We start from the raw sequence: 13197 nt of genomic DNA on the forward strand, positions 1-13197 counted from the left end.
CCTTTCAAATGGATAAGTACCGGAGGTACGACAGTATGGCAATTATGTACGATAGTATGGCGGGGCATGCAACAGTATGGAAAACTGTAGAATAGATTGACGACTATTTTTCATTAATTTTGGTTTTTGGAAAATAACTTATTTTTGTAATTTCAAATACATTTTTACATTTTTAAGACAATCTATATATAATAGTCAAAAAAAAAAGAAACATTTCACCGATGTAAAGGTATACAAATTATTATTTGAATAGTATTAGATAACATCATAGATCGATTAAAAAACCATTTCATGTTGTTAACGATATTCTAATGGTTAAATTTAGGTTTGATGCTATATTAAATGATAGTAAATGTTGCTATATAAAATTGTTGTGATTAATTCCTTACATTAAATTTGATTTTTAGATTGATATAAAAAAATATTTTTCAAGATTTTATGTGTGGAATGTCTAGAAACTTATGGCTATTTAAGACTAGGGAGATTTATTTTTAATCCTGTCGTTAAAAATGCAGTTTAAATAACTGTTTTTAGTCATTTGATTTAAATTCTTGACACTTTTTTTATTTATCTCTTTATAATTTTTTTCAAAAGTCTATTACAAAACAGCAGTAATATTTACAAAATATCAATTTTGAACTACCACTGACACTTTTGTAGTTGAAGTTTCAAAATTTCGACTCAAATGCCCTTTGTTTTTACTTTTATCTTCATTATTTTATGGTAATTTATTTAATCGAATTTAGAACATTAAAAATAACAAATTTGCTTTTCACATTTTTTTTAAGTTATCGAGACAAATAGACAGTCGGTCTTCCAATAAAAAAATTAAACAAAATTTGCTATTATAAAATATAATAAAAACAGTGCAATGATAACATATTCTTCAAAACTAATGAGTTTAATTCATCCTTTTTAAATCAAGCAACCTTTTAACAATTTACGAATTTACAAACTACAACTGACTCAAAATTTTAAGTATAAATTATCAGCACTAGTTAATTTTTAAAACACTCAGAGATACGATCTAGCTCTGCCTTGTTTCAGAATAACAGAACCGATTAAACTTTCTCGCCATATTACGATCACTTAACTCAGCCAAGGTTTAAAACTTTGAGTGGGGCCTTCAACACCTCAGGAATGCAAACAGACTTAGACTAATCCGCAGTTTAATTTTTATCAATAGGTGGCTTTTAACCAATGAAAAAATTCACATTTTCAAGCGTCTCTCCCGAACGATCCATTCGAAATTTCTGGATGATTTTTAAAATTGAGAGTCAAAATTGACCCTTTAAGTCACTGTTTGCACTGTCCGCTAGCACAAACGATTCTGGAGTAATACGATAGAAACATAGACAGACAATCTCGTTACTTTATAAATATCGATGACCCATATTACGATCACTAAGCTCCGTGAAGGTTTAAAACTTTGAGTGGGGCCTTCAACACCTCAGGAATGCAAACAGACTCAGACTAATCAGCAGTTTAATTTTTATCAATAGGTGGCTTTTAACCAATGAAAAAATTCACATTTTCAAGCGTCTCTCCCGAACGATCCATTCGAAATTTCTGGATGATTTTTAAAATTGAGAGTCAAAATTGACCCTTTAAGTCACTGTTTGCACTGTTCGCTAGCACAAACGATTCTGGAGTAATACGATAGAAACATAGACAGACAATCTCGTTACTTTATAAATATCGATGACCCATATTACGATCACTAAGCTCCGTGAAGGTTTAAAATTTTGAGTGGGGCCTTCAACACCTCAGGAATGCAAACAGACTCAGACTAATCCGCAGTTTAATTTTTATCAATAGGTGGCTTTTAACCAATGAAAAAATTCACATTTTCAAGCGTCTCTCCCGAACGATCCATTCGAAATTTCTGGATGATTTTTAAAATTGAGAGACAAAATTGACCCTTTAAGTCACTGTTTGCACTGTCCGCTAGCACAAACGATTCTGGAGTAATACGATAGAAACATAGACAGACAATCTCGTTACTTTATAAATATCGATGACCCATATTACGATCACTAAGCTCCGTGAAGGTTTAAAACTTTGAGTGGGGCCTTCAACACCTCAGGAATGCAAACAGACTCAGACTAATCCGCAGTTTAATTTTTATCAATAGGTGGCTTTTAACCAATGAAAAAATTCACATTTTCAAGCGTCTCTCCCGAACGATCCATTCGAAATTTCTGGATGATTTTTAAAATTGAGAGTCAAAATTGACCCTTTAAGTCACTGTTTGCACTGTCCGCTAGCACAAACGATTCTGGAGTAATACGATAGAAACATAGACAGACAATCTCGTTACTTTATAAATATCGATGACCCATATTACGATCACTAAGCTCCGTGAAGGTTTAAAACTTTGAGTGGGGCCTTCAACACCTCAGGAATGCAAACAGACCTAGACTAATCAGCAATTTAATTTTTATCAATAGGTGATTTTTAACCAATGAAAAAATTCAAATTTTCAAACGTCTCTCCCGAACGATCTATTTTAAATTTCTAGATGATTTTTAAAATTGAGAGCAGAAATTGCTCCTTTTAGTCACTGCCTACACTGTCCGCTCGCACAAACAATACTGGAGTAATACGATAAAAGCATAGACAGACAATCTCGTTACTTTATAAATGTCGATGACCTCTAATTCCATGTCTTTTTATATAAAGATATTTTTTATATAAAGCTATAAAGATATTTAATATTAAAGTTAATTTTCATCATAGCACGAGAAAACTGTAATCCATTTTAGGAATAAAGTTAGTTTGTACAAATAGGTAACATGAAATTCTAAATCCTTAGTTGATTTCGTTGATTTATACTACTTTACAAGCTTTATAAGACATTCCTTATTCGCACTACGATTTTTTTTATTTTTCTTTCACAAACAGCAATGATACGCTTTTTTTAAAAAAAAAAAGAACAAAAGGGGAAACTACTAGTTCCAAACTAAACTACACTAGTAATAATGAAAAGACGAATAAAACAATATTCAGATTTCTATAGCTAAAGTAAAGCAACCAATCTCATCATCTTAACAATACATTTATTTGTTTGTGTTTTTAGCATAAAATGATCTATTCTATACAGTCATCCCTGTTTCTCTGATTCCTTATTAAAACTGAAAAAAATGGTAGAAGCTTCAGTTTACAGAAGTAAATTCAGATAATCAAAATTCAACTGTATTGAGAAAATTAAAACTGAAATATTACGTTAACTCTTGAATTAAAGATGTCGTGGAACTGTAGGAACAGATGAGACTTCCTTTTAGCTCGAAAAAAAATGATGTTTAAACAAAAGTCGAGCAATCGGAGAGTGATAAACTGAGGAACTGCGGTTATGGAAATAATTCTGTGCTGCCAGAAGGAGTCGGTGAAAGTTTAAATTAGTTAACGATGTTGCATTGTAGATAGATAACAACGCCTCTCACCTCATAACATTGGCATGCGACAGTAAAATCCAATTTACTTTTAAACAAACATTTGCTTTGTATATGGTGTAAAAAAAATTTCTAAAAACAGGCGTTGAAGGCTTACATAAAAATCTATCAATGAAGAACGTACTTACAAATCTCTAAAGATTTACACTATTTTTATCTTTTAACAAGTTGATATTTCTTTTATTTATCTTGTTTACTAAATGATATCTCTATTTAGTATAGATAAAATCCCATTCAGCTATGTCCGTCTAAAAGTGACAGTAGTTCTAATAACAATAAGTGTAATAGCATATCAATAAATGAATCAATAAGTCAACGAGTTCCGAGAATGTTAAATCATTTAAACAACCCTTAGTGACATTTTTTGTCAAATATTCGCTGTGTCATCATGATTAGAAGAAAATCACTTTATAAATAGGTACAATAAAAAAAAGTTATCTTCGTTAAAAATTGCAGAAATTGAAAAATGATTGGTAAATGAAATTCTCTGTTGGCAGTAGAACACTTTCTTTTTTTCTCCTTATTATTATTCATATTTATTTAAGTTACCTGATGTTTAGAGAAATGCTAAAACTTGGATTATGAAATGATGAATATATATAAAAATTGATGTCAAGTGCCATAAACTTTAGTTAATATACTTTAGTTTAAAATCCTTTTTAAATTTTTTATTGACCAAATACAGTAAAAACACTCTTTGGGTTTTCTTTATCTATTGTTTATATATATATATTGAAAAATTTTGCAATCAAGATTATGAGAAAAAAATTGACATAAAAAAAAGTTGTTTTGTACTATTGGTCAGGTTGTATTTTCAAGTTGTTTCGTGTAACATAAATCCTGAACTATTTTGGCTAAAAACACTTTTTTATTTTTTATGACCAAAATCTAAAAATATTCTTTTGAGTGTTTTATAGTAAAAATATAACATTTTACATTCTAAAAAAGGAGGCCAAAAAATTTGTTTTTGTGCTGTAAAAAACATCTTGAAATAACTCGGCTAAAAATCACTTTTCTTTACTGATAAAAAAAACTCTTTATATTTTGTTTAAAAATGTGATATTTATTGTCATGAGAACAAAAATTGAGGTGGTACTTGCAAAAAATTGTTGAAATTTGTAAAAAAAATTAATAAAAATCTTTATATATACCCAAAATTTGTAAAGTTTAATCGCAGGGCTTTCACTTTTTTCTTTCTAAATGGCACCAAAATTAAGAAAGTTGACTCGTAAATAGAAAAAGTTATAGATAATAAGAACACATAAGCCACCTTCTCTTAATACGCCATTTTGATATATTATGCCGAATTTCAAAATTCTCCCCTCACTGAAGTTTTAATCCAAAAAATTCAGCAAAAAAAATATTTTAGTCTTTTTTTAGCTTGCAAAATATTTTCAGAAAAAACAGTTTAATGACGGCAACGACCATTGGTCCATTCATGGCACTAAAATTAAGAACGACCATTGGATGAAAGCTAATGTCATGAGCTAAGATAGTTCTTCATTTTCTTTTTATCAGCACGCATTTCAAAAAATTTTCAGAAAAATCTATTTCATGACGACAACGACCATTGGTCCATGCATGGCACCAAAATTAGGAACGACCATTGGATGAACGCTAATGTCATGAGTTCAAATAGTTCTTTATTTTCTTTTTATCAGCACGCATTTTGAAATTTCTTTTTTATAATTTACAAATTAAAGCGATTTTCATGATATTGAACATTCAATTGTTCATAAGTACTAACATTCTTGCAAATCGAATCGGTATTTGTTTTTTTATTCTTTTTTCAACAATACTATGAACAATATTACTGGGAATTATTTTATGGGTTTGGAATATTACGCAATAGTATAAATATTGCTTATAGGTTTAGTTTACCGTGAGTATAGTCATGTTATGTAAATGAATATTACAATAATCGGCAAAAAAAGAAGTAAGAAGCTTTTAAGGGAAAAAAAATATGCAACCGAAACGTTGTTTTGAAGAATATAAATCCTTAAATATTCACTACATACTGGTGGTGTATTGTTTTCTTTTTCTCATATATTATTATTGTTTATCGTAGACGACAGAAGATCCGCTTTAACCTCCTTAACTTCAACATAAAAATCAAGTTCCAAAATTAAAGAATCATCATACATTCTTCTTTTTTAATGTAGTGTTACGTTTGGGAACATTATATAAGATTCCAATTTCGTTCAATGGAACACTACGTTTATGAACGAAAAATGAGAAACTACCACATTCGTAAGTACAATACATCAATAAATCATATTCAAAAAAATTTTTCCATTTCGCCTTTTTTTGTGCTATGCATTTGATTGAAAAATAAATAATGAAAAAATTGTTAGTTTTAAGCCATTTCAAAAAATAATAATATTTTCTTGAATGATTAGAATGGAATGATAATTTGTTTTTGAGCTAGGCGGCAATATTTGAAGATTTGCTTGGCAGACTTTGGAATATGATATCTCCATTTCGAAAGAATTAATTAATTTATTTAAATTGCTTCTAAGTTTTGCAATTTTATTCATGACAAGAATTGTATATTATTTTGTAATCGTCAAAATTATTTGCTATGAAGAAGATCGATTCTAATTTTCAATTGTGTTGAGTGCTTATTTCGAAATTCGATTGCATTTATTATTATATTATTTTTCGATTGTATTATTATTCGATTGTATCATTACTTTAAAAATAGTTATTGTCTTAATTATGTTTACCTATTTATATTTAATTGTTTGAAATGGGCGAAATTTCTTTTAATTAAATCAAATTTATTTTAATGATTTCTTGAGTTAGTATACAAGCTTAATATTAGCTAAAAGTAAATATCGCCCATTTAAAGGTTCTAAGAGTGTAATAACGAAAATATTTATCTCTGAAACTCTTTCTCTTTTCAAATTTCAAATATTAAATTAAATTTGAGAGACAGCTTCCTTAATCATCAATTATCGTGATATTATTTCATATTTTGTGTTACCCTCCTAATGAGTTGAGGAAGGAAAAAATTGTTGCCAATATTCTAGCAATCTGAATGCATTACGTTCTGTACTGTTAGAAATTTATCGGAAAAATAGTAAAATGACAATTCATTTAATGGTTATTTCATCATATTCAAATAAAACAGTCAAATAACCGTAAATAAGTTGGTATTCAAACTGTAAACCGTGAGAAAACCGTTTATTAACTGCTTTCATCTATTACGGTTAAACAAACCGAATTTTATGTGTATTATATATATATATATATATATATATATATATATATATATATATATATATATATATATATATATATATATATATATATATATATATATATATATATATATATATATATATATATATATATATATATATATATATATATATATATATATATATATATATATATATATATATATATATATATATATATATATATATATATACCAAAGAGCTATTACATTAGGACCCATAATCCTCATAGAACAATCCCTGACGTCTGTAAGCTGCTTGAAAATAGTTGCAGACCAGGTTCACCCATTCATGGCAACAGTTTCTCCTGCTAGGGATGGTGTTTACCAACAGGATAATGCACCATGTCCTAAGGGTCGAATCGTCGAGGAACATTCCAGCTACTTGCAAGTTATGTCTTGGCCCCCAAATTCATCTGATCTTAATCCAATAGAGCATTTGTGGTCCTACTTGGAAAAACCAAATTCGTGCTGCCACGCTACACCCTCGCAAGGTGAGGGAATTGCAGGACCAGTTGGTGAGCGCTTGGTACCAGATACCTCAGACTACCTATCAACACCTTGTGGAATCAATGCCATGGCGGGTGCTAGCAGTTTTGAGGGCTAAAGGTGGTCCTACATGTTATTAGCCGAGTGGTTATAATGTAATGGCTCTTACTTACTTATTTGGAAAACGGGTTGAATAATTTAATGACGAAAGATGTCGAGGTAATTAATTCGATGGTGATCGAACTTTATTACGCGGAAGTTCTTAAATACAGTTTAATTTGAGTAGCACTTAAGAAAAATATGTATAAGATTAGGAATTTTTTTAAACAACTGATAGTTCACCATTAAGGACAGAGGATGTGTTTAGTGGTTGGTCGTTGTTGTTGTGTCTATGCATATAGTGCTAGTGCAAAGATTAGAGTCCTCCAAAAGTCTTGATAACAAGAATTGTCCCAGGAGCTCTATGGCCATAGAGAATTTCGATGGGCGGGGGGGTGCTCCAAGTTGAAAGAGGGAGCCGATAATGGCCTGGCAGCAGTGGTTGGTCATATAAGGGTTAATAGTTGTTGCCCACAGTGGTTCTGAAAAACAGTTCAATCTGAGTATAACGAAAGAGAAATGAATATTAATTTCACTAATTACTTTGAATTAAACACAATTCACCATAGTCATTTTTTTCAGAGAAAAATGTTTGAGCCAAAATAATTAAAAAAGCTCTTAAGATTTTGGTCATCATGTGCACATCAATAATGAATTAATCTGCACTTTGCTTTGTATTTTTCAAAATTTACACAATTAATTAAAACCCTTATATTTAAGAGATAAAAAAACCTTACAATTATAGTGGTTTAATCATAAAAATAAATTTGTCGATTTCTTTTCCAGCGCTCCAAGCAATTTTAAAGAATGATTAATAATTGAATTAACTATTAATCATAAGCTTTATGATTAATAGTTGTACATAATAGTTAATAAAATGATTAATGAGTATTAAAATGGTCATAAAATGAATAATGGGTGTACACTACTGCTCGATCTTGTAAATGCTGCTTGATTTTAGACATGTATGTTAAAATTGTTATTATTTGTTTATCTTTTTATTTGTACATTTTTTTATTATTTATTTTTTTGTTTGTTTTAGAATCAAATGTGACAGATGAATTATGGTGTTAGATTTAACAACTATAGGAACAGATAATGCCTCAAATCTTTTTGACGTAAATGCTGAGGTAAGTAGCTTTAGGAAACACTTTTAATTCCATAATCTTTAATTTTTCTTTGTAGTTAGCCTCAATTTTTTACACTTTTTGCTGAAAAGTAATTAAAAAACTGAGATAAAAAGTGAAGTGAAACATAAATATTTTTATTTCGGAAAGAACTTATGAGGGAAGATTTTTATTTTAATGTTTAAAGTGGTAGCAAAAGTTATTATTTCGTCATTCTATCAATTCTTATTTTACTACCAATTTAAATATTGCAGAGAGTAGGAACTTCAGGGTTGGCAATTATGCAATTATTTAATGAAGTTTTTAGGTGCTGATGAAATTTAAACTAATTTCTGAAATAGTAATTTCAATACCACAAAAGAAAACGTTTCTAGAAAAACGCAAACATCAAACACATTCCAAACCTAATTACTGAACCAAAAGTATAAAATAATAAATAATTTTTTTCTCTACCAAATAGTAAATACCAAATTTTAAGCTACAATGAGAAACATGTTTCACAAAAGATTTAAAGGCAGTAAATATGGTATGCCATGCATAATATGGAACACGTGCATTGAACAAAACACAATGTTTTTGAAGAGGGCATAAAAATGTAGTAAACTTTGCAAATCGTATATATAATACTTGCAACAAGTGTAGAGAATAACAGGATAATATTCCATTTTGAAAACGTTTGAAAAGTAAAAGTGTAGCAGTGTGACATATTTATTTCATTAATATTAGGTCTACCAGAAAGTTCCGTCCGTGATAAACAAGCCCCATTACACTAGAACGAAAACGGTGGCTTTATAAAAAAAAGTAGAGGGCATTTAACTTTAAATGTACTTTAAATGTATTTATCATCAGATGTACACAGTGCGCAAAGTTGAAAAGATATCACCCCAAATAACTTTCGCTCTAATGATCGGATTTTCACGTACTAAGAGTAAAATTCTTGTGGTGAATTCAAAAATGCTAATTAATTAGTGCTAACTTCTAATTAAATTAGAAAATCAGGCACAAAAAGTACCTTTCCTGAATAAAAATATAGTTCACATAAATATTTCGATTTACATATTGGATATTTGGATTACCCGCAAAATTTTGAAAAGATTGAATCAAATTTTTTTCGGGGGGGGGGCGCAGAAAGCTATCTATATTTGGCGATAGTCCTGAACAACAACATGCTTTAATAAAACTTGACATTCATTAAATATAATATTTAATCCAAATCTCTTTACTAAATTAAGTATAAATTAGTAGACAACTTAAAAAGAAACATTGTATTTTATAACTAAAAGAAATAAAAAAAAGGAAACAATATCGTATCAAAACAATAAAAACTCATCAATGAAATTTGTGTTTCGCTTGTGTAAGTCGAATTCCTCGAAAGTTTACTACATTTAGGCATTAATCACTCTATTTAAATATTTTTTCTTTGTCACCCAATTATTTTTTTTTTTTTAATATTTAATGTCATTTTTCTCAGCTTTTACTATATAAAAACAATTGAAACAATAGATTTCATTATAGAAAAATACGCAGATTGATATAGTGTAGAACTTATTCAAAGCTTTTTCGTCCAGTATTAAATTAAATAATAAAAAATGATAAATAATTATTAAACATCCTTTTTTGAAAAAATATTTTCTTTGGATAAGTAAATCCCATGATGGGGTTTCAATTTTTAAAAAAGAAATTGCGCAAATTCGTTTTAAAGATATGACCAAAAATACAAAAAGTTAAATTTGCATTAAAGGAACCAAACGCTTAACAGCCATCCTGAATAAAGTATTAGGACCATACTTTCCGGATGCCCCACTATTTTGAGAGGCAGAAATGTTAAAAAATATATGTTTATTCAGAGAAAGTACATTCTGATTTTACAACTTAATTACTAGTTAGCTCTAAATTATTAGCATAATTGGAATCACCCCCAGGAACCATTAAGTTTGAGACTAAGTACTTGAAAATCCGATCATTAGAAACAAAGGTTATTGAGGGTGATATCTTCTTTTTTAATTTTGCGCACTATACTTCTTAGTTCTGTCCTATACTCGCATTACAAGTTTGAATTTGAATGCATACGCTCTTTTGGGACATATATGTTGTATCTTAAAGGGATTTAATTATAGACTATGTCAACCATCATCTATCAAAAGGTACCTCAAGATTGAATCGAGTTAACATGTCTTATATACTAGTCAATTGGTATTCAATATTTATAGTGGTAGTTACACCACATTACTCCCCTTCAAGAATTTCATCTGTGATAGAATTCGATGGACGCATACCACTAGTTGATTCATGCTGTTTATTTATTTATAACAATTTTGTTCGTTATATTTTCGTACCATTCTATATTTTTACAGCATTTCGCTCTTCTTTTTTTTTCATCTTAATTTTTGCCCAAATAGGAAATGGAGCGGTAAAGTTGCGCTGTTGTCGATGTGTAGAGTGCAAAAAACAGTCGATCTGTTCAGAAGGGCAGTTGTTGTGTGGCGTTAAAGTGAGGAGTTTCGTTTCCATCGCTCTAAAGACTGAGACGGTGTGATTCTTATACATGCTGTACCTGAAGGACAAACTGTCAACGCCGATTTCTATAGCACCATCTACGTCCGGCTATGCGGCGCAAACGTCCACGTTTATTGTGCAACAATCTTCCTATCGTATTGCATGACAACGCTCGTTGCCATGTCGCTAACAAAGTCACTCTCCTACTGCGACGGTGTCATTGGGAAATCCTGGAACACCCCCTCTACTCACCAGACATGAGTCCTTGTGACTTCGATCTGAAAGAACCCCTCCGAGGGCACCGATTTCATGATGTTTCATCTGTACTCCACGCAGTAGGGCGCTCGGTCGCTCACATCAACAATCAACATCTTCCCTACAACGGCTTCCCGACATTTGGCAAAAGGTTATAAGTAGAGCCCGGATTTTGATGACCTAAAAATTCTCAACTAATGCCCTTAAAAATGCAAAAATTGCGCAAAAATGCCTTAAATAAAGTAAAAATATTGAATTAAAAAAATGTTTTGCTCTTTAAAATTATTATGAGTCATTTAAAAAATATAAAGCAATGCAATACTTGTTCCACGTTCATTAAAGTTTGAAAAATATGTTTTATATCCTAAAATAACAAAAAAGGAAAATATATTGACACCAAAATATTTTTATTTTGTATAGAAACTTTAATGGATATAACAACTTCCATCTCATAATATTACTAAATATCAGAATTACATTGGATTATTAAATGTTTTTTGATAATTTGAAATGTAAACGAGCGTCTCTTGTCTGAAAGTAAATTTTCATTCCTGCAGAAGCTTCTTTCAACGTCTACTGATGTTATAGGTGCGTACTTGAAAAGGACGGTCTCACTTACTGACAATTCTTCTTCAATTTGAAAAGATTTTGCTTCACCAGTTAATATCCTATAGATTTTCTTCATTGTTTGGAAGCCAGTGTAATAATGAAAATTGATTAAAAAAAATAATAAAAATTGGAAAAAATTAAAAAAAAAACATTAAAAAATGCATTAAAATGCAAAATTCACCCCAAAATTTAAAGAAAAATGCCCTATAAATCTAAAAAAAATGCTCTAAAAGACAAAAAATGTCCAGAAATGCAAAAAAATGCAAATGTCATCAAAATCCGGGCCTTAGTTATAAGCTTTGCTGGTGATTACATAGAAGGAATGTATTGCAATTGCACTTGTAATTTCATTAAAAATTGATTTATACCTATGTTGCCATTACTTAATTTACAACCCTCGTAGTATTTCGCTCATTACTTTTTTCCCCTTCAATATTGCTTATTGATCGGGAGACTTTTATTACTCCACTGGATTTTTTTTTCTTTGAGTATTATATTTTTAAGCAAATCAACTGTTTAATGTGGACCATCCATCAATGTTGGCAAGTTCATATCACGTTTGCAGGTCACCATTGTTGGAATTATAAATCGACTATGTCAACCTTTATCTTTCAAAAGGTACCTCAAGCTTGAATCAAGTTAACATGTCTTATATACTAGTCAATTGGTATCCAATATTTATGGTGGTAGTTACGCCACAATCACCTTAAGCTAAAACGTTACTAAGGAGTAAAAAGAGTAAATCCCCTACCACACTTTCTTTTTATAAAAGAACCTTCAGCATAACTGCTAAAGGCGACCTGTACTATCGCGGACAGAACTTTCCGGTAAACTAAAAAGATATTCACAGAAAAAATACTACGCTAAAAAATCAAAAGAATGCATTTTAATCAACTATCTACTTTCTTATTAATTTTATATAGAAAAGAATCTTAGCATTTTCATACGCTTCAAAATGTAGCTTTTTTAGAAATATTTTATCTAACTGTAATGAATTAAAGCAGAAATTTTTTTAATTAAAGAATATTTTTTAAAAAAAACTATTAATAACATTTTATTTAATCACATTTTTCTAGTTTGCCACATCCCGGAACAACTTAGGGGTTTTCACCTGTTTTCACGAGGGTGTTGGAAATCTTAAGGCTACAGTGAACACCCAACATCGTGAGAATCGCTCGAAAAATTAATTTTCTAATTTTGACCATTTTATATTAATTAAATGATATTAAAAAAAACATATTAATTGTTAAAAATCATAAGAATTTGTAAAACATTTGGACAATATTAGTGTTATTTATTGTTTTTTATTACAAAAAGTGTAAGTGTTTTGTGTAGTGTTACTTAAAACAAAAATGTTGCATCGAACTGGAAATTGAAATAGTTCCATGCGCTGTCATTTTGATGACTATTCCATGAAACTTTTTTGACA

General features: G+C 29.7%; 1 protein-coding gene across 4 annotated transcripts in view; it reads left to right on the forward strand.

Annotated features, from left to right (window-relative positions):
- The window catches only part of LOC107441922 (mitochondrial sodium/calcium exchanger protein), a 72097-nt gene that overhangs the window by 12388 nt on the left and 46512 nt on the right, over positions 1-13197 (forward strand). For all 4 annotated transcript variants that reach the window (XM_016055331.4, XM_016055334.4, XM_016055333.4 and 1 more), the window contains exon 2: positions 8324-8411. In XM_016055331.4, the coding sequence (XP_015910817.1) occupies positions 8346-8411 (66 nt within the window). In that variant the 5' untranslated portion in view covers positions 8324-8345. The remainder of the gene's footprint in view (positions 1-8323; positions 8412-13197) is intronic.

This window comes from Parasteatoda tepidariorum, chromosome 1, assembly GCF_982258835.1.
Source record: "Parasteatoda tepidariorum strain Cologne lab strain chromosome 1, Ptep-v5.0, whole genome shotgun sequence".
In the NCBI taxonomy this organism is placed as follows: Eukaryota; Metazoa; Arthropoda; class Arachnida; order Araneae; family Theridiidae; genus Parasteatoda; species Parasteatoda tepidariorum.